Here is a 25,300-nt window from a genome sequence, read left to right as displayed (position 1 = left end):
GAGCTCAAGATGATTTTTTTCATTACTAGAACTGGAGCTGCTAGTTTGCAAATTTTAAAATGATTATTAAACAGCCAGCCCTCCCAGTGCACCGAGTGTCCGAATTCACTCACTCGTTTTCATTCACTTCTTCAAGTGGACTATGTTAGTGGACTAATGTAGGGAATAGTGAATGAGGGTATAGGGGGCGATTTCGGACACAGCCCTCGTCTACTTACTTCCACTTTGTCGTCTTGGTATCAATGTGTGCTAGGCAAGCCCGTTTTGTGCTTGAGCGCCACCAAGTCATGTTTTACTGTAACTTCAGCATCTCCAGGCATGTGAACAGGCGTTTTTTAAAAAAATGACGCTTTTACGCCGTTTTTCGTGTCTGTGTGCACACTTACATTGGTACCCTTTGTTTAGTCATGAGGCATTAAACGTCGGCGATAATCGCACCCGATATTCGTCCCGGTGTGTACAGACCTTTACACCCAACACTGCACCTCTGGAACATGGTGCATCTCCTGCAGAGCTCCTAATGAATCGCAAAATAAGAACAACGCTTCCCTACAGGATTGACACGAAACAAGACCTGATCAATGCGACAATTAGGCAGAAACAGAAAGCTCTCTAAAACAGACAAAAGACAAACTATGACAAACAAACCAAAATGCTGAAAGTACTATCAAAGGAATGACATTGTGAGAGTGGAAAATACAACTGCTGGGACAAGAAAGCTGTTGTTTTGGAAGAAGTGAGTCCAAGATCATATGTCGTCAGAACAGAGAGTGGTCAGATTCTTAGGAGAAATCGCAGAAGTCTCCTTAAGAGGCAAGAAACAAGCCAAACACTGACTGACAAGAAAGAAGTAGTTCTGGTCTCACCTGGAGATGTAGCACCACCAAGCATTCGGTCATCTTCGTCGTCTTCCACTTCCCTGGACAATGATCATTCTGTAGGAACAAATGACCTTCCTATACTAAGAAGATCATCACGTATCATAAAGAAACCTGATCAACTTAATTTGTAAATGACTCTGCCCAGTTACATTTGAAATGTACTAAACAAAGGCATTGTTTTGAAATTTCTGTTTAGTGTTAAATGGATAATTGTGTGTTATATTTCCTCTGTTGTTTTATGCACTTCAGTTTATATTTTCTAAAGGAAAGGGGATGTGGTGATTAGTTGTTACTATCAATTGTTGTTCTTATTATTGTCCACTAGATGGCAGTAGTACCAAACATACAAGTGGCAGATACCCAAGAGCTTAGAGCTAGAACAAGAAAGTAATATAGAGAGCTAAGCACTTGTGAAAGTTCGGTGCTGAATAAATAAAGAGGCTACACGCCAGTTAATTAATTATTTTTCTGAGTGTTTATTTAATGAACACCACACCAATATGACTCATTTAAAACCCTGTACTTCTTACATTACTGCATACATACATTTCAGAAACCTACTTTAAAAATGACAGAAAAGTGAATATTGACAACATTACTTATATTATACTTGATTTTTCTAAACATATGTATACGGGTTCTGTCTTGCGCACAGACGCGCATGCGAGCCTTTGAAAATATTTGGCTGTGGAAAGACGCGTTCGGCGTGTGTACGCACTATCTAGTGTACTTTTGTTTTCAAGCACTCATATTCACTCTCGCATGGGCTGTTGTACAGTACACACACTGTCCGTGCCATCACAAAAATTGGGCTGCATGCGGAGGGGAAGTGCTGACGTCTGTGAACCCTCCTGGTGACGAAAATTATGCGATGCGGACAGTGCGCGGATGTTCAAAGTATACTTCGGGGTTAAGCCTGTAATAGCAGGCTGCCAATCCGCCCGGGCCCATATGCACATGCATACCTTGCATGCCCAGACGCTACTCCACTGCTATACATATAAGTACATACAGTATATAGGATTATTAAGTACTGTGAGATCATTTCAAGCTCAAAGACACTTCCCATTTTTTCAGCTACAGGTGGTGAGTCTGGGATCTAAACACACCCATAAGAGTAAATAAAACACTCAGTAATGCAGTAAATTACTGTACACATTTCAGATGTAGATAAAATCATTGTGATCAGTAAGTGGGGTGCTGATTCTGACTTTTATCTTAGCAGAACATGACCCTTCATTTCTGTCTTTTCCCTCCCATTTCACTGTCCTTGTGCTGTCTATCTCTCCCTCAATGCAACTGCTTTCAGTGAACCTCAGCCCAGAGTCTTCTTCAATCTGTGCAACTGACACCTTGTAGCTTTGTAGCACATTTTGGTCTTTTGATTGATCATTTTTGTCTTTTGATTGTTTGTTTTTGTCTTTTGATTGATGGTTTTTGTCTTTTGATTGTTTGTTTTCATCTTTTGATTGTTTGTTTTTGTCTTTTGATTGTTTGTTTTTGTCTTTTGATTGTTTGTTTTTGTCTTCTGAGGTGTTGGGCATTTCATAGCATTCCATCTCTACTGTCCCATCCTCATTCTCCACAATTACTACCTTAAAAAAGTGAGTTGGCACTACTTTTGTTCTCCAAATCTTCAATATCTCATGCTTTTTTTTTTCATCACTTCGTAGGTAAAGTGGTCCAGAATACACATGGACATTGCGAACTCCATTTTCTTTACTTTTGCCTTGACAATAATCCTCCAATTGTTTCCACATGCCTTGGTTCAAATGAGGATCCTGTGGTACAATGTTGCTGAGGAAAAAAGTGTCCTTGTAGGCTTCCTTACACCACCTGTGATTGGCAGCGGCCGCAAGATGACCTTGTTCATAGTCACTTTCATCACATCCTTCCGTGCTCTTAGCTGCTTGGTAGAGTGGATTTTTAATGTCATCTACATATTTACAATCTTTATCTTTAACTGAAGCAGTAGCTAAAGTACTCTTGTTCAATATCTCATACACCCATGCAGCATTCCTGGTTTGATTGTTATATAACATAACATAAGATGTTTTTTTCTTTATTTCAGGAACGAGAGGAAATCTGTCTATTAATTTATAGATAGTGCTGTCTTTGTCTTTACTTCCCCCACCCCTATAGTAGGTTGATTCATTTCTAAACATTACTGAGAGTGGGATACGTATGTAGAAGTTTTGAGAATTAGGTTTGTTTGAGCCTCCTCTATTCTGTTCTTTTTCATTGGAACTTGGAAGTTGACTTTTTGATGCTGACCCTTTGGATCTTACAATGTCTTTTTCAGCTTGAAGTTGATCAGATGTATTGTCTTTAAACTCATTAAAACCTGAACTTCTTTTTATCACCTGTAACAGTATTGCAAGAGTCCAGCGTTTTCTTTTTAATGACGTGTCATTCATTCTTTGTGTTTTTCCCCAAGCTCGTTTGATATTATCCTCTGACCAGCAACCGTCACACTCCTTTTTAAAGCTATATTTGGTTTCAATCTGTTTTTCAGTTTTGTTTAAGTGATGAGACCCTCCAATGTACATTAACACATTCTTAGCTACTTCATCTAAAGTGACAGAAGGTGGTTTTGTGCCCTTTTTATAAAGAGTACAGTCACAAGGTTGAGATTTTTCTTGTTCATGGATAAAATTCATCTTGATCCAACAGAGCAACTTAGAAACAAAGTAAATAAATGAAGCAATCTCGTATTATTACTTCTTCAAGGTCTTCATCCAAGGATCTTCTCTTCTTCTTGGCTAAATAATGTCTGTACTTCTGGGAAAAAAAAAAAAAAAAAAAAAAAAAAACATTGTCAAAAGTCTCCTTAATTCAAGATATAACAGGTTCAACAGAAACAGAAGGATTTACTCACATCAACAGGTTTGGTGTCAGATAAACAGAAACTTCTGATGCTCTGATTATATGATATACACATTGGAAATGAAAGATAAACACGTTTTCCACCATGTTTTAATGGCAAATTTTAAACCAGTGGGCTGTTAACTGACCTGCCTATATATAGCCTATAGATTTTATGATATAATCAGCCACCGTGGATTCCAAAAGAAAACCGAACTGGCGTGAGGACGAAGCGCTACTACTACACACCTACATTTGAAATAACGAATTTGTGATCAGCCCCTTAGTCAAAATATAGGTAACACTTTATAATAACTGCACACTATGAAGCATTAGTTAAGCATTAGTAAACTGTCAATTCATCATTTATAAAGCATTAATAGACATTAATAAGCAGTTTATAAATACACCTATAAATGCTTTGTTCTTGATTTCTAAGCATATCTATAATGTGTTTAATAACTGTATACTTCATACTTTAGAAATGATAAATTGATCATTAATAAATTAAGTTTTAATTTATTTACAAACCAGTTATTTAGGAGTTGTCAGTGGTTCATAAGATCATTTAGGAAGTGTAAGTAAATGATTAATAAACTATTTAAACGTACATTTATACATCTTATATAGTAATAATTACTCAGTGTGTTAATAAATGCTTTATTTTGACACTGTGAAATATTTTATTACATTATTATTGTTTTATCTGCACATTTTGGAGTGGCCTTTTATTGTGGCCAGCCTAAGGCACACCTGTGCAATAATCATGCTGTCTAATCAGCATCTTGATATGCCACACCTGTGAGGTGGATGGATTATCTAGGCAAGGAGAAGTGCTCACTAACACAGATTTAGAGAGATTTGTGAACAATATTTGAGAGAAATAGGCCTTTTGTGTACATAGAAAAGTCTTAGATCTTTGAGTTCAGCTCATGAAAAATGGGGGCAAAAACAAAAGTGTTGCGTTTTTCATTTTGTTCAGTATATTATATGAAGCAGCTCACATAGGAGTCACTTTCAAGCTACTTTCTGTTGGTCAAATCTGGTGAATTTGAGTGACTAACTTGGACCCATATTGAAATCTTTGACCACACACAAAATTAATGATTGTGTGGATTTCTATTGAAATTACTGGAATTCATTTGCCAAACAGCAGTAAATTTTACTGCACCTTAACTCTGTCATAAGGGAAAATGTTATCTGTTTCTTGTTACGTAAGGAATACTGTTTCCGGGTCGAAGCCTCTTCTCATTTCTAGTGAGAATACTCAACAGCTGTTTATGAGCACTGTTGATTCAAGTCAAACATTTAAGATAAGCTAATTTAAGTTAAGTCATGGTGTATGTTAAAGTCTCCAGTCTCCCAGACTTCAATATTCTAATGATTCAAAAATGCTGAATAACTGTGACCATCTGAGATTTTGGTATATAAAGGTTAGGATCATAATTTTCAAGAAGTATTACAGCAAACTGAGTGCACCATTTATTGTTTTCTTTTGGCATCTGATAGAGCTTTTGAACCTGGAAACAGTAACATCAGACTTAACAAGTGGATTGAGACACAAATGTTTTAAAGTTAAAGGAATAATTCACCCAAAAATGAAAATTCTGTCATCCTCATGTCGTTCCACACCAGTAAGACCTTCATTGATCTTCAGGCCACAAATGAGAATCTTTTTGATGAAATCTGAGAGATTTCTATCCCTTCCTAGACAGCTATGCAACTACCACTTTGACGCTTCAAAAAGTTCATAAAGAGATTGTAATCAAGAGATTGTTTATATGATGAACAGATTGAATTTAGGCTTATATTCACATATAAACTTTCATCAACTCGAACATCAGTTGTGGTAAATGGAAGCTTAAACATGTTTGCTTAATGTGCAAAAACCAACAAGGTTTATTCTCATGTGTTACGGAGCAGGTTTGAGCTTCACACAAGAGGTTGTTCAAGCTGGTTTGGTTGAGCTTCTGTTTATGTTTGCCGATCAATGTTTACATGTGAATAAAAGCCTATAATTAAATCTGTTCATAAAGCAACCGAGTCTCTTCAGAAAATTTGGACTAAACCACTCAATTCATCTATTTATGAACTTTTTGAAGCGTCAAATTGGTAGTTTGGTAAATTGGTAGCGTGGCTGTCTATGGAGGGACAGAAATCTCTCAGATTTTATCAAAAATATCTTAATTTGTGTTCTGAAGATGAACGAAAGTCTCACAGGTTTGGAACAACATGAGGATGAGTAATTAATAGCATATTTTTCATTTTTTTCCCTTTAAGTATACAAAATTTATTTGATGCTTTTCAATTAGGGTATTCAAGATGTTAAAGGCTTCGTTCAACCAAAAACGATAATTCTGTCATTAATTACTCACCCTCATGGATATTTGTGAATAAAAGCCTAAATTAAATCTGTTCATCATATAAAGCAATTAAGTCACTTCAGAAAATTTGGACCAAACCGTTCAATTCATATGGATTAGTTTTACGATCTCTTTATGAACTTTTAGAAGCATCAACATTTCAGTTGCGAAGGCAGTCAATGGAGGGACAGAAAGCTCTCAGATTTCATCAAAAACATCTTAATTTGTGTTCTGAAGATGAACAAAATTCTTATGGGTGTGGAACAACATGAGGGTGAGTAATTAATGACAGAATTTTCATTTTTGGGTGAACTAACACTTTAATGTCATTTTTACATTGATTTATTACATGGAACATTTGTGTGTTGAGATGTCTTTTCTTGTATAGCATATTGTATATAAGTGGTTGATTATTCATGTTGTTTATGCATTACACTTTTTTAAATGTGTAGTGATATTTAGCCTATTGCTTTTTTTTAAGTGCATGCAAGTGTATGTGTAAAATGGATCTATAATATGCAATAAACAATTTTTATTTTGCATTTGGTTCAGTTTTTCAATTTATTTATTATAATAGAAGTTAATGGTAACCATAGTACCAACATAAAATAAAGTAATATAAATTAATAATAAAAATAAAAAACATGTAATTTGGTTCCTGGAGGTACCCAAAGCGGTTCCACACAATGCTTCATATAAAGGTTCCTCAGGAAACCTGGGTGGTTCCTCTGAGAACCAGCCCTTTTGAAAGGGTGCCTAGAGGATCTACAGACGGTTCCGCCGGTGTGGCAAAGTGAAGAACCCCAAAAGGTTCCTCCAGGCACCTTTTATTTTTACAGTGTACACACTGGTGTGAAAAAGTGCTTGCCCCCTTCCTGATTTTTTATTTTTTTGCATGTTTGTCACACTTTAATGTTTCAGATCATCAAACAAATTTAAATATTAATCAAAGATAACACAAATAAACACAACATGCAGTTTTTAAATGAAGGTTTTTATTATGAAGGGAAAACAAAATCCAAACCCACATGGCCCTATGTGAAAAAGTGCTTGCCCCCTCAACCTAATAACTGGTTGGTCCACCCTTAACAGCAACAACTGCAATCAAGTGTTTGCGATAACTTGCAATGAGTCTGTTACAGCGCTGTGGAGGAATTTTGGCCCACTCATCTTTGCAGAATTGTTGTAATTCAGCCACATTGGAGGGCTTTCGAGCATCAACCGCCTTTTTAAGGTCATGCCACAGCATCTCAATAGGATTGAGGTCAGGGCTTTGACTAGGCCACTCCAAAGTCTTCATTTTGTTTTTCTTCAGCCATTCAGAGGTGGACTTGCTGGTGTGTTTTGGATCATTGTCCTGCTGCAGAACCCAAGTTCGCTTCAGCTTGAGGTCACGAACAGATGGCCGGACATTATCCTTCAGGATTTTTTGGTAGACAGCAGAATTCATGGTTCCATTTATCACAGCAAGTCTTCCAGTTCCTGAAGCAGCAAAACAGCCCCAGACCATCACACTACCACCACAATATTTGTTAACACTTTATTTTAGGGTCTTTTAACTAGTTGCTTATTAGCATGCATATTACTAGAATATTGGCTATTTATTAGTACTTAATAAGCACATATTAATGCCTTATTATGCATGACCTTATTCTACATTTTTAATCCTACCCAATACCTAAACTTAACAACTACCTTATTAACTGTTAATAAGCAGTAAATTAGGAGTTTATTGAGGAAAAAGTCATAGTTAATAGTTTATATGTGTTCCCTATACTAAAGTGTTACCCAATATTTTACTGTTGGTATGATGTTCTTTTTCTGAAATGCTGTGTTACTTTTACGCCAGATGTAATGGGACACACACCTTTCAAAAAGTTCAACTTTTGTCTCTTCAGTCCACAGAGTATTTTCCCAAAAGTCTTGGGGATCATCAAGATGTTTTCTGGCAAAACTGAGATGAGCCTTTATGTTCTTTTTGCTCAGCAGTAATTTTCATCTTGGAATTCTGCCATGCAGGCCATTTTTGCCCAGTCTCTTTCTTATGGTGGAGTCATGAACACTGACCTTAACTGAGGCAAGTGAGGCCTGCAGTTCTTTGGATGCTGTTGGGGGTCTTTTGTGGCCTTTTGGATGAGTCGTCACTGCGCTCTTGGGGTAATTTTGGTCGGCCGGCCACTCCTGGGAAGGTTCACCACTGTTCCATGTTTTCGCCATTTGTGGATAACGGCTCTCACTGTGGTTCGCTGGAGTCCCAAAGCTTTAGAAATGGCTTTATAACCTTTTCCAGACTGATAGATCTCAATTACTTTCTTTCTCATTTGTTCCTGAATTTCTTTGGATCTCAACATGATGTGTAGCTTTTGAGGATCTTTTGGTCTACTTCACTTTGTCAGGCAGAAAAATCTGGGTAGGGTACCATTTGGGATTCAATCTTTGAGTTTCTCACTGTGTAAACAACAAATTTCTTCTATAGATACATTTATTGAATCCATTTTTACTTTTTGAGCTCCAACAATCTAAACTTTACTTTATGAATGGCAGACAGAAAGGAGAAATAAGTCAGTATCTAAGTGTTGTAAGCGGGTGTTTCTGATCATGTGGTTGTGTTTGTTCAATCTTTCCCAATCTTACACTGACTACAGCTCCTTTCTGCTTCAAGTCCACCACTATTATCCCTTTATTAAGAAACATCTTGAGCACCAAACCAGAGTCATTTGACCTACTACAGTTTGTGTACAGGACAAACAGATCCACAGAAGATGATATTTTTAATTTATCATTCACAAAATTCAAACCCACTTGGAAAGTAAGGACAGTTGTACCTTATTACTTTTTATTGACTTGACAGTATATTCAGAATATGAATTGTTATACCTTAAAGCCTTTTCTCCCATAATATTATGTTGTGTTGCACTCAAAAAAATACAATGTTGGATTTACGTAAAGAAGCGGCTAGCTCCACAAAAGTTATAAGAACTGAATAAAGTACTATATTACTTTATGTGAAACTAACTGATCTACATTGATTGTTTGTGTGTGATGGTACTATTCTTGTGTACTATTTTACACCAGGGTTTCACCCCTAATCTTTCTGAGAAAGACTTTGGGGTTTATATGAACCCTTTTTACAGTACAGTTTATGGCAACTGAGTGGGCGTTAGGACTCACTCAAACCACAGGACGAGCAGCGCCCCCTGCTGGCCTCACTAACACCTCTTCCAGCAGCAACCTGCAGAGTTTAATAAAACAAGCTGACCAAATAAGCCAGGCTTATTTCAGTTATTCTGACTCATTGTCAAATGATTTGGTTTCATAAAGCAAATTTAGAATAAATCAAGCTCAGTCTAGCAACTTATGCTGGGAAACTATCCTGATCCAGGGCAGGCTAACTGTCAAGATAAGTTGATTCTTCTAACACTGAACAATAGGAACGCATTACCACTGACTCTCTCACATATAAATAACTCACAGACTTAATTAACCACTGTCAGTACAAAAAATAAAAGTATACAGAAAATGCAACTTAATTTATAAATGAAATAAAGGTAACACTTTATTTTACGGTCTTTTAACTAGTTACTTATTAGCATGCATATTACTAGAATTCTGGCTATTTATTAGTACTTATTTAGCACATATTAATGCCTTATTCTGCATGACCTTATTCTATGTTCTTAATCCTACCCAATACCTAAACTTAACAACTACCTTACTAACTATTAATAAGCAGTAAACTAGGAGTTTATTGAGGGAAAAGTCATAGTTAATAGTTTATATGTGTTCCCTATACTAAAGTGTTACCGAAATAAATTACATCCAACTGTATTTAATGTATTGTGCTCAAGATTGAATTAGGCCTATTTTCTGTTAAAATGCACACTTTAAGCAGCTCATTGTTCATTCCTGAAATCCGATTTAATTAAATTATTTTAATTAATCCACACATTAAAAATATCATATATAATATGATGTATATAATATATAATATATATAATGTAAAAATATTTTTTTGTTAAATCATAATTCCATGAAGTAGTATTCATTATATATTTTTGTCCAATGAAACCAATATATTTGTTTAAATTGTACTTATTTTGAATAGATAGATAGATTCTGCTTGTTAACAGCAAGTGTTTATCATTAATGCTCAATCATCACTTACATATTCACTTAATTATCTTACTGCAACATGTTAATGTTACTTTTACTCTTTGTAGTTGGACACTACATGACTTACCTGCTGAAAGGGTTAAAGGTGCAAGATAAAAAAGACACACTCACGAAATGTGTTTTAATAGTAATAAACTGTGAGTAAAACAAAACAAAACAATGATATACTGGGCACATTTGCTGGTAGTTTAATGTAAAATTGAGGTTTTTGGGTCATCATTGTGCTTCAGTTCAGGAGAAGAGAAGACCCAAAAACATTGATGATATGCTGCATGTTGCTTTATTTAACAGGTGGTGACTGCAGTTGCTGATGCAGTGAAAATCTCTTTATTTAAAATATTTTTAGTGGAATCGAATGAAATAAGTTCACAGTAATAATATGGTCTCATTATTAGCATATTATAAATATTAGTTTATAAATTTAAATGGCAGTCTGACAATTTGGGGCAGTCTGTGTGGTACCTTTACAGTACTGCAGATTACAGTTGATAATTAAAAGCCTGGTAAGGTCTAACAGTGTCCAAACCATAGCACTTCCTAATTAAAATATACATTACATAACAAATAATAATAATAGTTATAATAACAAAAAAAACAATAATAAAATTAATTGAAGGTGCATTGGTACTTATCTCCATGGATGCCACTGCACAATTCAGGTCACTTCTTGTTCCAGAGCTGTGCAATATGAACACAGTGTCACACCAGAGATCACTCTGACCTTTAATTGTGTTGACAGCAATGACTTTGAACTTCTCATATGGAGGAATCAGCACCTCTTTCTCAGAAAAAAATATAGAGTAATGTGACACATCAGCACCTTCACAAGTTTTGATTTGAAAACAAGATTTAGTTCCAAAATTTTGTGCTACACTTTGATATAAAGAGGAGGATGTAAATGATCCAAAACGAACCTCTTTGTTCAGAACATTCTTATCAAATTCCTCTGTAGTACCACGATATGTGAAATAGCATCTATTTTGTGTTTTCTTCAGAATCTGTATCGCTTCTGTTAACAGAAAGTGAAGTGAATACCATTTAAATGTCTTGTCTTTGTATTTTTGTTTCTGACTACGAACATCATTATTGAAAAATTGATACAGTGGACGTGAATGTGTGTAAACATAAACAGCAACTGAATGATTTTTTGACAAGTTATCTTCTGGTGTTTTGGCGTTGTGTACACCCTCTTCCCAAAGTTTTGCAAATTCATATTCAGACTGAGATTTTTCTTTCTCTAGAAGTGTTGTCTCCACCAGGTGTTTCATGTTCTCTATACAACCCTTATACTGATCATCAACAGAATTTGGTGCCATATCCAATGGAAATATCTGTCCTGCAGATCCTCTGTGATCCTACAGCAACAGAAATCATAATGATCACATCATCAGTATTCATGTCTGTACTAATTATACTAGAACACAAGCTTACCTGTCCTAAAGTAGCTAAAATGAGAAGAAGAGCTTCAGTGATCAGCAGCATCTTGATTTAGCCAAATTCCCAAATGAAATAGTTGATATAGTGAAGAACAGATGCTGAAAGAAAACCAGAAGTACATTTCAAAAAGACTAAATCTATCACTCCAATATGTTGCACAATTAAACTGTTCACCAACATAAAACAGTTTTAAATTCATAGAAGTAGCAGAACTTTTTGAATAATAATCATATTAGCGTGACATTTACTGATATGTTGACCTTTCACTTTAACCTCTAACCTTTTATTTTAAGATTATTATTCATGTCGGCACTAATGATGTCCGACTTCACCAGTCAGAGATCACTAAAATTAACATTGTTAACTATGTGGGACATTAACATTGTTAACATTGTTAACATAACTCGCAAGTATGATGTCAGACACTGTAATTTGCTCTGGCCCTCTCCCTGTTCCCTGGAGTGATGAAATACTTAGACTGTCATCACTCAATGGCTGGATGTCTAAGTGGTGTCCACAAAATAATATAGACAATTGTCTATATATTGACAAAGTTTTTGGGGCAGACCAGACCTGTTGAAATGAGACGGTATCCATGGTGCCACTCTTCTCTCTACACTCTAAAAAAAATGCTGGGTTAAAAACAACACAATTTTGGTTATTTGACAACCCAGCTCTGAGGTAAATACTGGACAGAACACATGCTGGGTTATTTTTACCCAGCTTGCTGGGTTTTATTCAGTAAATAATTTGCAATTTGCCTTTTTTTTTTTTTTTTTTAATCAGTGCTGGGTCAGTCAATTTGATAGATACAATTTTTTTGATGGCCGTGGAACTTCCATGATGGTGCTGGCATGTCTTTCGCTCTGAGTGTAGTGGGTGTGTCTATTTCCCCCCCACAATATGTTTAAAATGAAATCTCAAAACATCTTATCTGTGGCATAAAGATACTGTTGGTTATAATAACAATAATGAACAACTACTTTTGGTCAGGGATGAGACTAGACAATTAGTTTTCTTCTTGATGGTGTAAACCATATCACCCAGTTTCTCTTGTTTGTGGTCTCTTTTATAACAAATGATGTGCTTCTGTAAACATTGTTATAAAGACCACAAACTTAACATAAAAACCAAGTCAAAGTACCCAACTAAAGGAAACACTGATCACCATAATGGTAACATTTTCAATAAAACATCAGCATCTAAACCTGTTAATTCTCAAAAAGAAGACAAATGACAGAAATAAAGTTAGCCTGGTTTGTCTTTTCAGTTGATTTCATCTGAGGCTGTGGCTAGAAGTCAGATGTAGTTATTGTTTTTCTCTTTTCTTCAGTGATTGTGCTCGTTATCATCAGGCCCATTTCAATAAGGAGGTTCAACCAACTTTGAGTTAAAGGTCCCATGGCATGAAAATTTCACTTTATGAGGTTTTTTAACATTAATATGAGTTCCCCTAGCCTGCATATGGTCCCCCAGTGGATAGAAAAGGCAATGGGTGTAAACCGAGAAAAAGTTCAGACGGCCCAATCTGGAATCTTCCCTATATGTCGTCATACGGGGAAAGGTTACCTTCCCTTTCTCTGCTTTGCCCACCCATGAGAAAATGAGCTACTACCGTGAGATTCGAGCACAATATTTTTTTTTCCCTTGAGAGACATCATGGCTTGTAAACGAGCGAAGCATGGCAGTTGCTCAGTGTTTGGATGTACAAATTAACACCGAAGTATTTTTTTAGTTCCTTCATCCGAGCCAATAAAGAAACAGTGAGTTAATTTTATTTTCTCTGGTAATGCGCCGATACAACCTCCCATAGTTTTGTATGTCTGCGCCACACATTTCACCGACGACTGTTTCCTCAACATGGGCCAATACAGTCCAGTTACTGTCGCTAATGTAAAGGTAGATATCATCAAGTATGTGTGTGAATACACACACTGTAACACGAGTGTTGAACATTTCTTTGTTGTTTGGATAACCGTTCTGCTGTTGGCGCACGCAATATCCACATTTCCAGATTGCAGAGCTTGATGTAATTTTAATAAGATTGTAAAAATTTTTAAGATTTATGAAATATAAAATATATAAACAAATAAATGATGTTGGCATGGTAGCACATTTTCCACAACGGCACCTATCTGATAAGGTATTTGTAATAATGGCAGAGTTCTGACTAATTTAGTTGCGCTGGTTAGTGTCTATAGCTGATAATTATATATATAATATATATATACGATAGCAAATAAGAGCAACATGAAGAGACAACAATGTAGGCTAGCATTAGCTACATGATAATAACTGTAACAGCATACATAAACCAACTAAATACCGTATCCAGACACAATGTTTTAAACTAACCATTCGGAGACGTCCTGCTGCATCCGGTGCTTCTCCATCTGGATCAGATTCTGGGTCAAACTGAAAGCTTGAACGACTGCGTGTCTACGAGCCATTGCGATACATCCACTGTCAACATTAGCGCATGATACAGTGGCCGCAAGCTGGTTAAGGTAACACCCACCCTCCACCTTGCCCCGCCTCTCGCCTCCTCATTAGCATTTAAAGCTACAGACCCAGAAACGGCACGTCCTGAGGAAAGCTCATTGTTGGACTGGCTCATAGTGGCTGAAATTCTGCACCAAGGCTGAATTTCGGGAAAGAGACTTCAGATACAGTACTAGGGACCACTTAGGCCTATATAAAAGCATCCAAAAAGTAGCATGTCATGGGACCTTTAAAACTTGAACTCTGAGTTGACTTACTCTGAGATGGGAAACTCTGAGATTTCTGTTTCAGAACAGCTGGATTGAGTTAGTTCAATCAACTCTGAGTAGGTTGACTCTGTGTTAAGTACGTGCACCACAACTATGAAAAGCCATGATCAATGAAGCTCCGATATTATGATTCAGCATGACAACAGCACCCAACAAAAAGATGTCCGCATTCTGAGTCAATACAAGTTTAATTCTTATCAACTGTTATAATATCAGAGGTGAAAACTGGCAGAATGTTACATTTTATTCACAGTAAGTACTATTCATTTTCATGGTATCCCACATGCAAAAAAATAATAAATTATAATTTAAGTGCATTTTTTTATTTTGCAAATTATGTTCTATTCATTATGTAAAAGTAGCTGTTTTACAATAAGTGTAATTAGTAATTAGATGCTATTTATACTTTATACTGGCAGATACATACTATTTGTACCTCTGTATTGTTGTACATTAACAGGATGCAATAAGAAGAGTGTAAATGATTATATTTATTAAAATTATAAATACTTTTATCATTATTAAACACTCGTTAGGCACTTTACTTCCTGAAAAATAAATGCCTTTCTGATGTGATATGTAATGGGAAGAGGGAGAAGAGTGAGCTCGGCAAAAGTTGGATTCGAACCCAGTCAGTCGCATCACAAGTTAGTTTTCCACACCCAACACACTACTATCTACACCACTGAAGTCATTAATCACATGTGTTGTTTTTAACCTTGTGACATTGGTGGGCGGAGCTACTGTAAATTTGCATTTAGTAATAGACACTCAGAATAATCTTGTTTTCCGTTTACATTAAGATTGTTTTTATTACCCCACTGACGGATAATTTCACTTGTTAAAATGCACTTAATTTAGACCACCAGGGATTTTACTATGTAGTATCCAAGACAGCAACATAGTGTGGCCCAGATCCGGCACACATCTGGTACATGTGGATTACACGCAGACCAGATGTTGGCCGGCACAATGTTGCTCTCAGGGATATATTTTAAAAATCTTAAACAATATTTCATGAGAAACTGTTAAGCCATTTTTAATAAATTACATGTGGATTAAGGTTACCATATTTTTTTTTAAATGTCAACAGAACTGAATAGTGTCCTTACCTTGTCTATCCTCTAGAAACACAGAAAATCATGCAAACTTCAGTATTCAGTACAAAGTCCAATGAAATCTGCTGAATTTTCATACTCTGTGTTGGAAAAATATCACTGGATTCTCTGTTGTCACTGTTCAACAAAGAAAATTTCTCAGGTTTGCTGTCCAATGAACGATGATGATTGAGGAGTGTTTCAGTTGTGAAACTTTAAAACATAGTTAAGTTTAGGGTGCCACCGTCAGATTAAGCTCCTCCTCCAGCTATTTAAACAAAACTGAGATGGCAGTTAAATTTAGATCTATGTAGTTTTTGTGGGAATGTGTTCATAGGTTTCGCAGATTATTTTAAAAATAAATGTTAAACAAATTATTTTATTATTGTAGATTACAATATTTAATATCATCTTATTGTAATTATGTTCAGAAACATCTTATGTGTAACCAAGTTTTAGACATAATCATTACACAAGTCAGTATTTCCTCACATACAAGTCTTTTACAAGTAATTCTGGAAAGTTGAACTGTGTATTGTGCTTCACGTGCCTTGTTCCATGTTAGAAACTGTCTCTTTTTTTCTCTTTTTTCTTTTTTTTTTTCTTTTTTTTTTTTTTTTGTTAGTAATTTTGATAGTATTTTTTATAGTATCTATTTGTACTGCCTAATGCTCTTTGCATGTTTGCACACATGCACTTTATACAGTTTAATTGTGTAAGAAAAAGTGGCATTTGAGAAACTGCAGGGTTGCAAATGCTGATCTGAATTTGAAACATTTAGGAAACTGTGGTCAGAAATTTCACTTGTACATTTTATGGTGACTTCTGCTACCATTTAACTCGTCCTCTTTTGAAGATGTGTTAATATTTAATGGGACATTCAAAACTGACATTAAAGACTATAATTGTTGGAGTGTTTAAATTGTCTGCACATTGAGTTTTATCTATACTTTTATAGATTTACTTATAAAAGTATATTTAATGCATTAATTGTGCTTTGTAATGCACATTATAATGCATTGTATTAATAATTGTAACCAGTTATAGTACATTATAATAAATCTTTAGAAATTATATTGCATTAAAACATGACAAACAACCAATTTCAGATGTAACAAAAAAAAATCTTTGAATATTATAATGCATTTTAACTTTGGTTGCAACTATATTTGAAATGATATAACGCATTATGACGTACATTATAAATACCTTTATAATGCAGTATACATAAAGGCTTTAAGTAAAGTGTTAGCCCATTTTCTTTAAATGTAGGCTACCATGGTATTCCGTAAATTACCTTGAAGTATCATGTAAATAACATGGTATATGAATGTGTCACATTAGGCTATTAGGCTAATAATCTACATCCCACATAGCAAGCGATCTTGGCAATTGTTGGTGCGAGGAGTGTGGCCCAGATCAATCCAGTGATCATCTACTCCAAATCAGGATTGTGATCTCGGGCCAATTAAGTGCACTTTAATGCAGTTGACTTGACTGATTTACAATTTACTTCATTTGAAATGATAATGTTAAATCTGTCATGACTTGGCATTTTAAAGATTAATTTTAAACAATACTACAGTTTAAAATATTGAATTGATTCAATTTTCTGTGATAATTTAACCATAATCAATAATTCTTTAATTTGGTTCATCAAGGGGCATAATTTTATTAATATGCTGTCATAAAATACACTGTGTTTTATTCCTGTGCTGCAATCCAGATCTTCGGGATGTGATGCTTTGTGTGAGGAACTGTTTTAGAGTGAGATTTAAAAGTTGTATGTGAAAATTTACAACAAGTCTAATGCAGTTCAGATTATCTTAAAAAGCAGCAAATAAGAAGCTGTTGATTGTGTATGTGGAGACACCTGTGATGTGGTTGATTGAACTGCTTCCTGTTGAACTCAATCTTTAATTCTCTGACCTATCTCTCTCAAGTTATTGCAGGAACAGATCCAAATTTAAACTTTTGTTCAGGGATTTGTATCTCCTTCCTCACTACTGATTGTAAAAAAATAAAACCGATCAAATGACTGGCAGCAGCAGCTGTCAAACAAAACAAAAAAAAAACTTTGAATTTAAGTAAAATATCATAATTTAAATAAAGTACAAAAAAATGTTTTACAGAAAACACTGTTATTTTACAGGTATTTCCTGAATTAGTTCAAATGACTGGCAGAAACAGAACATGGAACACTAACAGATCTCTCAAGATCTCAGCATCTTTACTTATTACAATCCAGTTTGACATTATTTCTTTCATACAAAAGTTCTTATTGAGAAATAACAGAGGTTTAGGTGATGATGTCTGGAACAATGGAATGCCAAGGAAACAATAAGGGCAAACATTCAAAAATAATGGTTGCCTTAAAAAAATCACTCTGGGGGGTACTGGCAGGATAAATTAACAAATATTAAAACAATTTAATCAGAAATTAGACTCTGGTATCAATGAATCAGGCCACTAAAAAGTGACCAACAATATCTGATCAGAGTTGTACTTGCAGTTTTTGCCATAACAAACGCCATAACAAACAAATATCAGAGACACACAGTTACAACAGCTTGAGAAAAACTAACTTAAAAAAATCAAAGGTCAGTAGCACAACGAAATCTAACACTGATCGCCATAATGGCGACAACAGACTTTATTATTTTCAATAAAACATCAACATCTAAACCTCTGTTAATTCTCAATAAGAACTTAAGCATGAAAGAAATAAAGTCTGGGTTGTAATAAGTGAAGATGCTGAGATCTTAAGAGATCTGTTAGTGTTTAATGTTCTGTTGGGATTTGAAGGGTTTCTGTATCGTCTGTTTTGTGGGTCACCATTGCGACCTGAAAATAACAGTGTTTTTCTGTAAAAAGTTTAACCCTCAAAGACCCAAATATAGAAAAAAATAACATTTTACATGTTGTTGTAGGAGATCTCTAATGCAGAAATAAATGTTTTTTTTGTTGTTGTTGTTTTTTTTTTTTTTTTTTTTTTTACATTTTAGTAAGTTTTAGGGCAATGTAGTAATATTGTAACTTTGGGCCTGTTGGGTAGCAGAATTTAAGTGATTTCACTCACTGTCTGAACAAATGTAGAGACCATCTAAAGGTTCTTTTGCAGGGTGTACTGCTTTTGTAGCCCCATAACAGTAGCCTAAAAGTCATATTTTTATAAAAAATAATTTATTATAAAAAATAACTTCAGATTATATTCACAAAACCTGATGAAATGAACAAAAACTTTGGCATTTATCTCTGTTCATAGCCATATTCAATTATGACAGTCCCGATGCATGGTCTGTTTTTGAATGACTTGATTTTGTTGGCATAATGTTCACATACACATCGGTCACTGGGTTTTTCTTTTCCAGTTCACAGGCATCTCCACATTACTCTTCATCACTTGTATCAGAATCCATTTCAAAATCACCGTTCCCATTTTGGATGGCATCAATGACATCATACACTTCGTAGATCACATAGTTATTATTCAAGTTGGCAGTTATTAAGCCTCTCTTTAAGAAACCACAATTAGATCCAAATGTATTAGGAAATTACAGACCCATTTCAAAACGTCCATTTATGTCTAAAATACTACAAAATGTTGTGTCTGCTCAATTGTGCTCCTTCTTGCAAAAAAATTATATCTATGGACGATATCTGATGGACGATTCTGGGTTTGGTGGTTGTCAGGAGAATGGTATTTGCCTGACTGCATTGTGCCAAGTGTAAAGTTTGGTGGAGGGGGGATTATAGTGTGGGGTTGTTTTTCAGGGGTTGGGCTTGACCCCTTAGTTCCAGTGAAAGGAACTCTTAATGCTTCAGCAACAATTTCATGGACCCAACTTTGTGGGAACAGTTTGGGGATGGCCCTTCTAGTTCCAACATGACTGTGCACCAGTGCACAAAGCAAGGTCCATAAAGACATGGATGAGCGAGTTTGATGTGGAGAAACTTGACTGGCCTGCACAGAGTCCTGACCTCAACCCGATAGAACACCTTTGGGATGAATTAGAGCGGAGACTGTGAGCCAGGCCTTCTCGCCAACATCAGTGCCTAACCATAAATTCCCATAAACACACTCCTAAACCTTGTGGAAAGCCTTCCCAGAAGAGTCGAGGCTGTTATAGCTGTAAAGGGTGGGCCAACTCCATATTAAACCCTACAGATTAAGAATTGGATGTCATTAAAGTTTGTGTGCACATAAAGTCAGGCATTCCAAAACTTTTGGCAATATAGTGTATTTCATCAAGACCAGATCTGATGAAATTTAGAGACTTCAATCTGCATTTAGAAGGATGTACTGTTACTCCATCCTCTACAGTCAAAGATCTGGGTTTTACTGTATATTAGACACCAACTTGTCCTTTGAAAATCATATTTCATATGTTACAAAAACAGCCTTCTTCCACCTCAGAAACACTGCTAAGCTACAAAACATGTTATCTCTTTCTGATGCAGAAAAGTTAGTTCATGCATTCATGACCTCTAGGCTAGATTACTTTAATGCATTACTAGCAGCTACACTAATTATTCTCCATTTGCTTTTCTGTTTTATCTCTGGATGCCTGAGAATATGACAAACTCTGGATCAACATGCACCATTCCAAATTTTTCTATGTATCCTAATCATTGTTGAAATGTATTTATTACTTCCATGAGCTTTACCATAAATTAATACATTGCTTAAATTAATACATTGTTAGCTAACTGTGTTATTTGTATATGTACATTTCACAAGTTCACACTTACAAATGATTAGATATAATAAAGAGTATGCGTATTTGGCGTGCTGTCTGGGTGGGACCCAGATAGGCAGCCTAGGTGACACCCATCTGGGCCCCACAAGGCTATGCTGGCTGGGTCATTCACTGAAACATAAGTTTAGCTGCAGTGAATTTATTTCATGTGACAAACCTTTTCCCACTCTGTGACCCACAAATGGGTCGCGACCCACAATTTGAAACCTCATGTGTCTACCAATATTAGTCAATGGAAAGTCTGAAAAACAAGCACCTGTGTTTTTAATTAGCTGAAAAACACTGATATTTTACAGTTATTTCCTGAATTATTATGATAATTATTATGATCAAACACAGTTACTGTAAAAAAACCTTGTGACAGCACAAGGTGGTAAACAAAAACTTTAAATTAAAGTAAAATCTCCTTATTTAAATAAAGCCAAATGAATGGCAGCAACAGAGAATTAAACACTAACAGATCTCTCAAGATCTCAGCATCTTCACTTATTACAGTCCAGTTTCTTTCTTTCATACAAAACTTTTTAACAAAAATGAACTGAGGTTTAGATGTTGATGTTTTATTGAAAAGAATGACATTTGTCACCATTATGGTGATCAGTGTTTGTTTTAGTTGGGCTCTTGACCCTTGAGTTTATATCATCTGTTTTTATCATGCTGCTGTAACTGTGTTTTCTGAAGCACATTTTTTATTGGAAAAATTGCAAGATAAGTTCTGGTCTCATCCAGAGTTTGGTCTTAGCTGTTCGTTTTGCACTATGAAATTATCAGATAAAAATTGCATATTCTGATTTTTTTTTTTTACTCATTATATAGAAAGTGTTTTCAGCTGTGTCTTTTTGACTCACACAAACATCAAGAATCAGCAAGAATTTTAAGACGTCAGTACAAGTTGCTCTCAGTTAAAACAGCTCAAACATGTATTTCATTTTAGGACTAGCTTAAGCCTTGTCTGTTTCCACCTGTTGTCTGTGGAAATTTACCAACAAAATATGCTTAGTGGCCAAGTAAGAAACCCCAGTTATCTTGGAAGTAACCTATTTGGTTATTTATCATTAACTGTACACTCTTGAACTGCTGATCGGTATGCCTAGAGAACCAGGGGCTCGCAGTGCTCACTGGTTAAGATGGCTAGCTGGGTGGTCAGGGTACGGTTGAAGCATTCCATCAATCCATCGCTTTGCGGATGAAGGGGAGTTGAATGCTTTTTGTGTATCCCCAGGAGTCGGCACACTTCTGGGAACAGATAATATGTCCCTGATCTCTGTGGATCTCATCTGGGGCTCAGAATCGGCAGAATACTGTAATGTTATGTGCTTTGAGACATGAGGTAGTTTAATGGCATCTCTCCTGATGCTTTTGTTTGCTTCCTGCTCAAAGCGTTCATGTGTTTTGAAGGAGGCATGGCTTTGGAGATGCTCTTTCAAAGCTAGCTCGCTATTGCTAGCCTCTCTCCGAAAATGACCTACCCTACCTTTAAGCGGCAATGTGCAGTTCAACCCTTTATCACATGTCCAGTAGTTTGCTCCGGTAGCCCTGATGATGACCTCTTATATGTCAAAAAGCGCAAGGAAAATTTGATTTTTCAATTCATGACCCCCTTAACATATTATCAAGTAACTTATAACCTGTTACGAACTGCTCTAAAACACGGTTAGAAGACCCAAAGGCAGATGTATGCAAATCTCTGTGCCCCTGTGGCGTCACATGCCACCTCGGATCCAAACTAAGCTTTTTTACAGCTTGATTTTAAAAATGCTTTTTTATTGATGACAAGCACGCATCAAGTTATCGAACTTGAACATAAAGACCTCTTATAAGCCCAAAAATCAAGGAAAATTTGATTTCTCATGTCATGACCCCTTTAAGTGTAACCTACAATTGTAATCCACATAACAGGCAAATAATCCAAATATCTAACAGAGACCAGGACACAGGCAAACAAGGTAATCCATGAAATTGACCATAACATACGAAACAGTAAGCACTCAGAAATGCAGTAGTAACGTAACACAACTTCACAAAGTGAGAGTGAAAACACAGAGCTTATATAGGCAAACATTAGCAAGTTAATGACAATGCAATCACACCATAATGAGTACAGGCAATGAGGTACTGGAAATAAAGTTCATGAAGGGAAAGCAAAGGAGTCGGGACGATGCCCTCTGGTGGAGATCATGAGTTCTCCAGCTGATGGATGTAACAACCCAGGAGAAAAAAAAAAAAAGTATACTTCTATAATGTACTCAAAGTGCTCTATTTCAGCACACTAATTTTGTACTTAATATACTAAAAAAAGTCTTTAGTACTGCTTAAGATAATCTTAAGAACATCTAAGTGTACTCAACTGTGCTATTTTGGGACACCATGAAATATGAACTAAAATGTGCTATCTCTGTTTCTGTATTATCTCTGTATTATCTTAAGAAGTACTAAAGAAGAATTTTTAGTATATTAAGTACAAAATTAGTGTGTGGAAATAGAGCACTTTGAGTACATTATAGAAGTATACTTTTTTTTTTTTTTTTACCTGGGTACCACAGTCTGTATAGGACATATATTTGGTCTTTGTTTATTGTGGTGTGTTTTCTTACTAATCATTTATTAATCTGTTATTTTTTTTTTTCAGTACCCAACCTAAAGCCCAACCTAACCTAAAAAAATGTATATACTTTTTAACAAACATTTACTAATCGTTTAAAACCTTAACAGGCAGTCATCTCAATGGAACAATGTGTCCTAAATGACCTGAAATCACCCTATTTACACATCTTTACCAATTATTTATTAATTATAGTTTTTGCAGTGCCCAATCTAAAGTTGAAACTATTCATCATTTGTAAATTATTTCTATTAATCATTTAGTACTTTTATGGGCATTGTTGATTCAATAAAAACATGTTTTGCACCCAAATAACATGTGGTCTTGTTATGTCTTTAGCAAGCATTTAGCTAAACTAAACAGCTAAACAGTTGCTAAAAACATAACAAGACCACATAACTGTTATTTGGGTGCAAGACATGTTTTTATTGTCTCAACACAGTATGCTACACTCTAAAAAAAATTGGTTCTTCAGCAGTTCTTTGGGGTGGTTAAGGTGCTATATAGCACCGCTACCATATAAAGAACCTGTAAAGCCCCTGTATGGTTCTTCAGCAGTTCTTCAGCGGTTCTTTCCTGTGGTTAAGGTGCTATATAGCACCACTGCCATACAAAGAACCCGTTAAGCCTCTGTATAGTTCTTTAAAGGTTCTCTAACTCTCTTATTCTCTCTTATTCTCTTAGTTTAGTTTAGTTTAGTTTAGTTGTGTGTGCTTTATTTGGAAAATCTATCTTTTTTAACATTAGATTAATGAGTGAGTGAAATTATTGAAAATTGCTAATACAACCACTTGCAAACTGAGTTATGCTCTGAAGTCCTGCTGTATCTTTCACTGTCAACAGTACATTTACTTGACAGTGCATAACATTTTTGTAAGTTCTTCAGGATTTCAAATAAAATATAGAAACTGGAACTAAAACTGGAAAAAGGGGAGCAAGAGAGAATATTGACTCTGTAAGTCTACTCACAGATTAAGTCGCACACTCATTTTACAGTGACAGGAAGTCCGACTGCATCCTTCAATTTCAAAACGACACACTCCAAAAAGGTCAGTGTCTTTTTAGTCTTTTAGGATACTGGATTGGATTCCAAACGCAAAATATACACACAGAAGGTGGCCCAGTGCCATTGAGATGTCCTCGCTCCCCAGCTAACAGAATTTTGTTATAAGAACATTCTCTAAATATTCAGTGTTGGTTCTGGGAACATTAAAAACATCCAGTTTTCTTGACATTCCAGGAATGTTTTTATAAGGTATAATGTTTCTCAAACGTTCTTTCAACTTAATTTTGATCTAAAATTCAACATTCTAGGAACGTTGATTTGTAACATTCCAAGAACATGAAAATGTCCAGTTTTCTTAATGTTAGTAGAATGTTATTTAAAGGTTAGTATGATGTTCCTGAAACATTCTTTCAATCATTCAAACACCTGCTGTGAACGAGCACTGAAAGAAAGAGAAATAAGAACACAAACTACAACTTTCTTCAGCCACAGCCTTAGATGAACTGAAGATAAAAGACATTAAATCTCTGAAGATCTGATTAAACAACTGATCTGATAAAACTCCACAAACAGCATTACCAGCTTCACTTATTACTAACCAGACTGACTTTATTTCTGTCACACATCTACAGAAGTTCTTATTGAGAATTAACAGAAGTTTAGATGTTTAGTTTGAGGTCACCATCATAGAGGTTGGTGGTTGCTTTAGTTGAACTCTTGACCCCTGACTATTATAGAGTTGCTTCTTTATCAGCAATTGCAGGTGTTTTTAGAAAACATTTCTGCATTGATAAATCAGATCAACATGTCAACAGACAAATGACTGCATTAAAGTGGTAAACTGCTTTATAGTAGCTGTCTTTACTTTTAGTATTGAAGTGTTATGTGAAGAGGAAATAGTACACTTAAATGTGATAGAAATAATTTTTAAAACTGAACTGATTTACAGGTGCTGGTCATATAATTAGAATATCGTGAAAAAGTTCATTTTTTTATTGTAAATTATTTTAAAAAATGAAACTTTCATATATTCTAGATTCCCTACATGTAAAGTAAAGCATTTCAAAAGTTTTTTTTTTTTAAATTTGTTGATTAGAGCGTACAGCTCATGAAAGTCCAAAATCCAGTATCTCAAAATATTAGAATATTTACATTTGAGTTTCATTAAATGACCATCCCTACAGTATAAATTCCGGGTATCTTTTGTTCTTTGAAACCACACTAATGGGGAAGACTGCTGACTTGGCAATGGTCCAGGAGACAATCATTGACACCCTCCACAAAGAGAGTAAGTCACAGAAGGTCATTACTGAATGGGGTGGCTGTTTACAGAGTGTATATCAAA

The 25,300-nt window shown here is 35.4% G+C and overlaps 3 protein-coding genes across 3 annotated transcripts in view; 1 reads left to right on the top strand and 2 right to left on the bottom strand.

Annotated features, from left to right (window-relative positions):
• The window catches only part of LOC127509705 (interferon-induced very large GTPase 1-like), a 322,431-nt gene that overhangs the window by 251,330 nt on the left and 45,801 nt on the right, over nucleotides 1-25,300 (top strand). The gene's annotated exons all lie outside the window — the stretch shown is intronic.
• On the bottom strand, nucleotides 1,338-3,932 carry LOC127509707 (uncharacterized). The gene has a single exon (XM_051888627.1). It carries the CDS (start codon nucleotides 3,539-3,541, stop codon nucleotides 2,042-2,044), a length of 1,500 nt encoding a protein of 499 aa, XP_051744587.1. The 5' UTR covers nucleotides 3,542-3,932; the 3' UTR covers nucleotides 1,338-2,041.
• On the bottom strand, nucleotides 10,544-15,863 carry LOC127509716 (NAD(P)(+)--arginine ADP-ribosyltransferase 2-like). Its single transcript, XM_051888637.1, has 3 exons — nucleotides 15,603-15,863; nucleotides 11,714-11,817; nucleotides 10,544-11,637 (listed from the first exon to the last, which is right to left on the bottom strand). The coding sequence occupies exons 2-3, from the start codon at nucleotides 11,762-11,764 to the stop codon at nucleotides 10,762-10,764; spliced, it is 927 nt and encodes a 308-aa protein (XP_051744597.1). The 5' UTR covers nucleotides 11,765-11,817; nucleotides 15,603-15,863; the 3' UTR covers nucleotides 10,544-10,761.

Source organism: Ctenopharyngodon idella, chromosome 3 (genome assembly GCF_019924925.1).
Source record: "Ctenopharyngodon idella isolate HZGC_01 chromosome 3, HZGC01, whole genome shotgun sequence".
NCBI lineage: Eukaryota > Metazoa > Chordata > Actinopteri > Cypriniformes > Xenocyprididae > Ctenopharyngodon > Ctenopharyngodon idella.
This window is presented reverse-complemented; position numbering and strand designations above follow the sequence as displayed.

Coding starts and splice junctions, on each gene's coding strand:
- LOC127509707 (XM_051888627.1), bottom strand. CDS start 3,541: ATGAATTTTATCCATGAACAAGAAAAATCTCAACCTTGTGACTGTACT.
- LOC127509716 (XM_051888637.1), bottom strand. CDS start 11,764: ATGCTGCTGATCACTGAAGCTCTTCTTCTCATTTTAGCTACTTTAGGA. Junction 11,638..11,713: donor TTTTAGCTACTTTAGGACAG/GTAAGCTTGTGT, acceptor CTGTTGCTGTAG/GATCACAGAGGATCTGCAGG.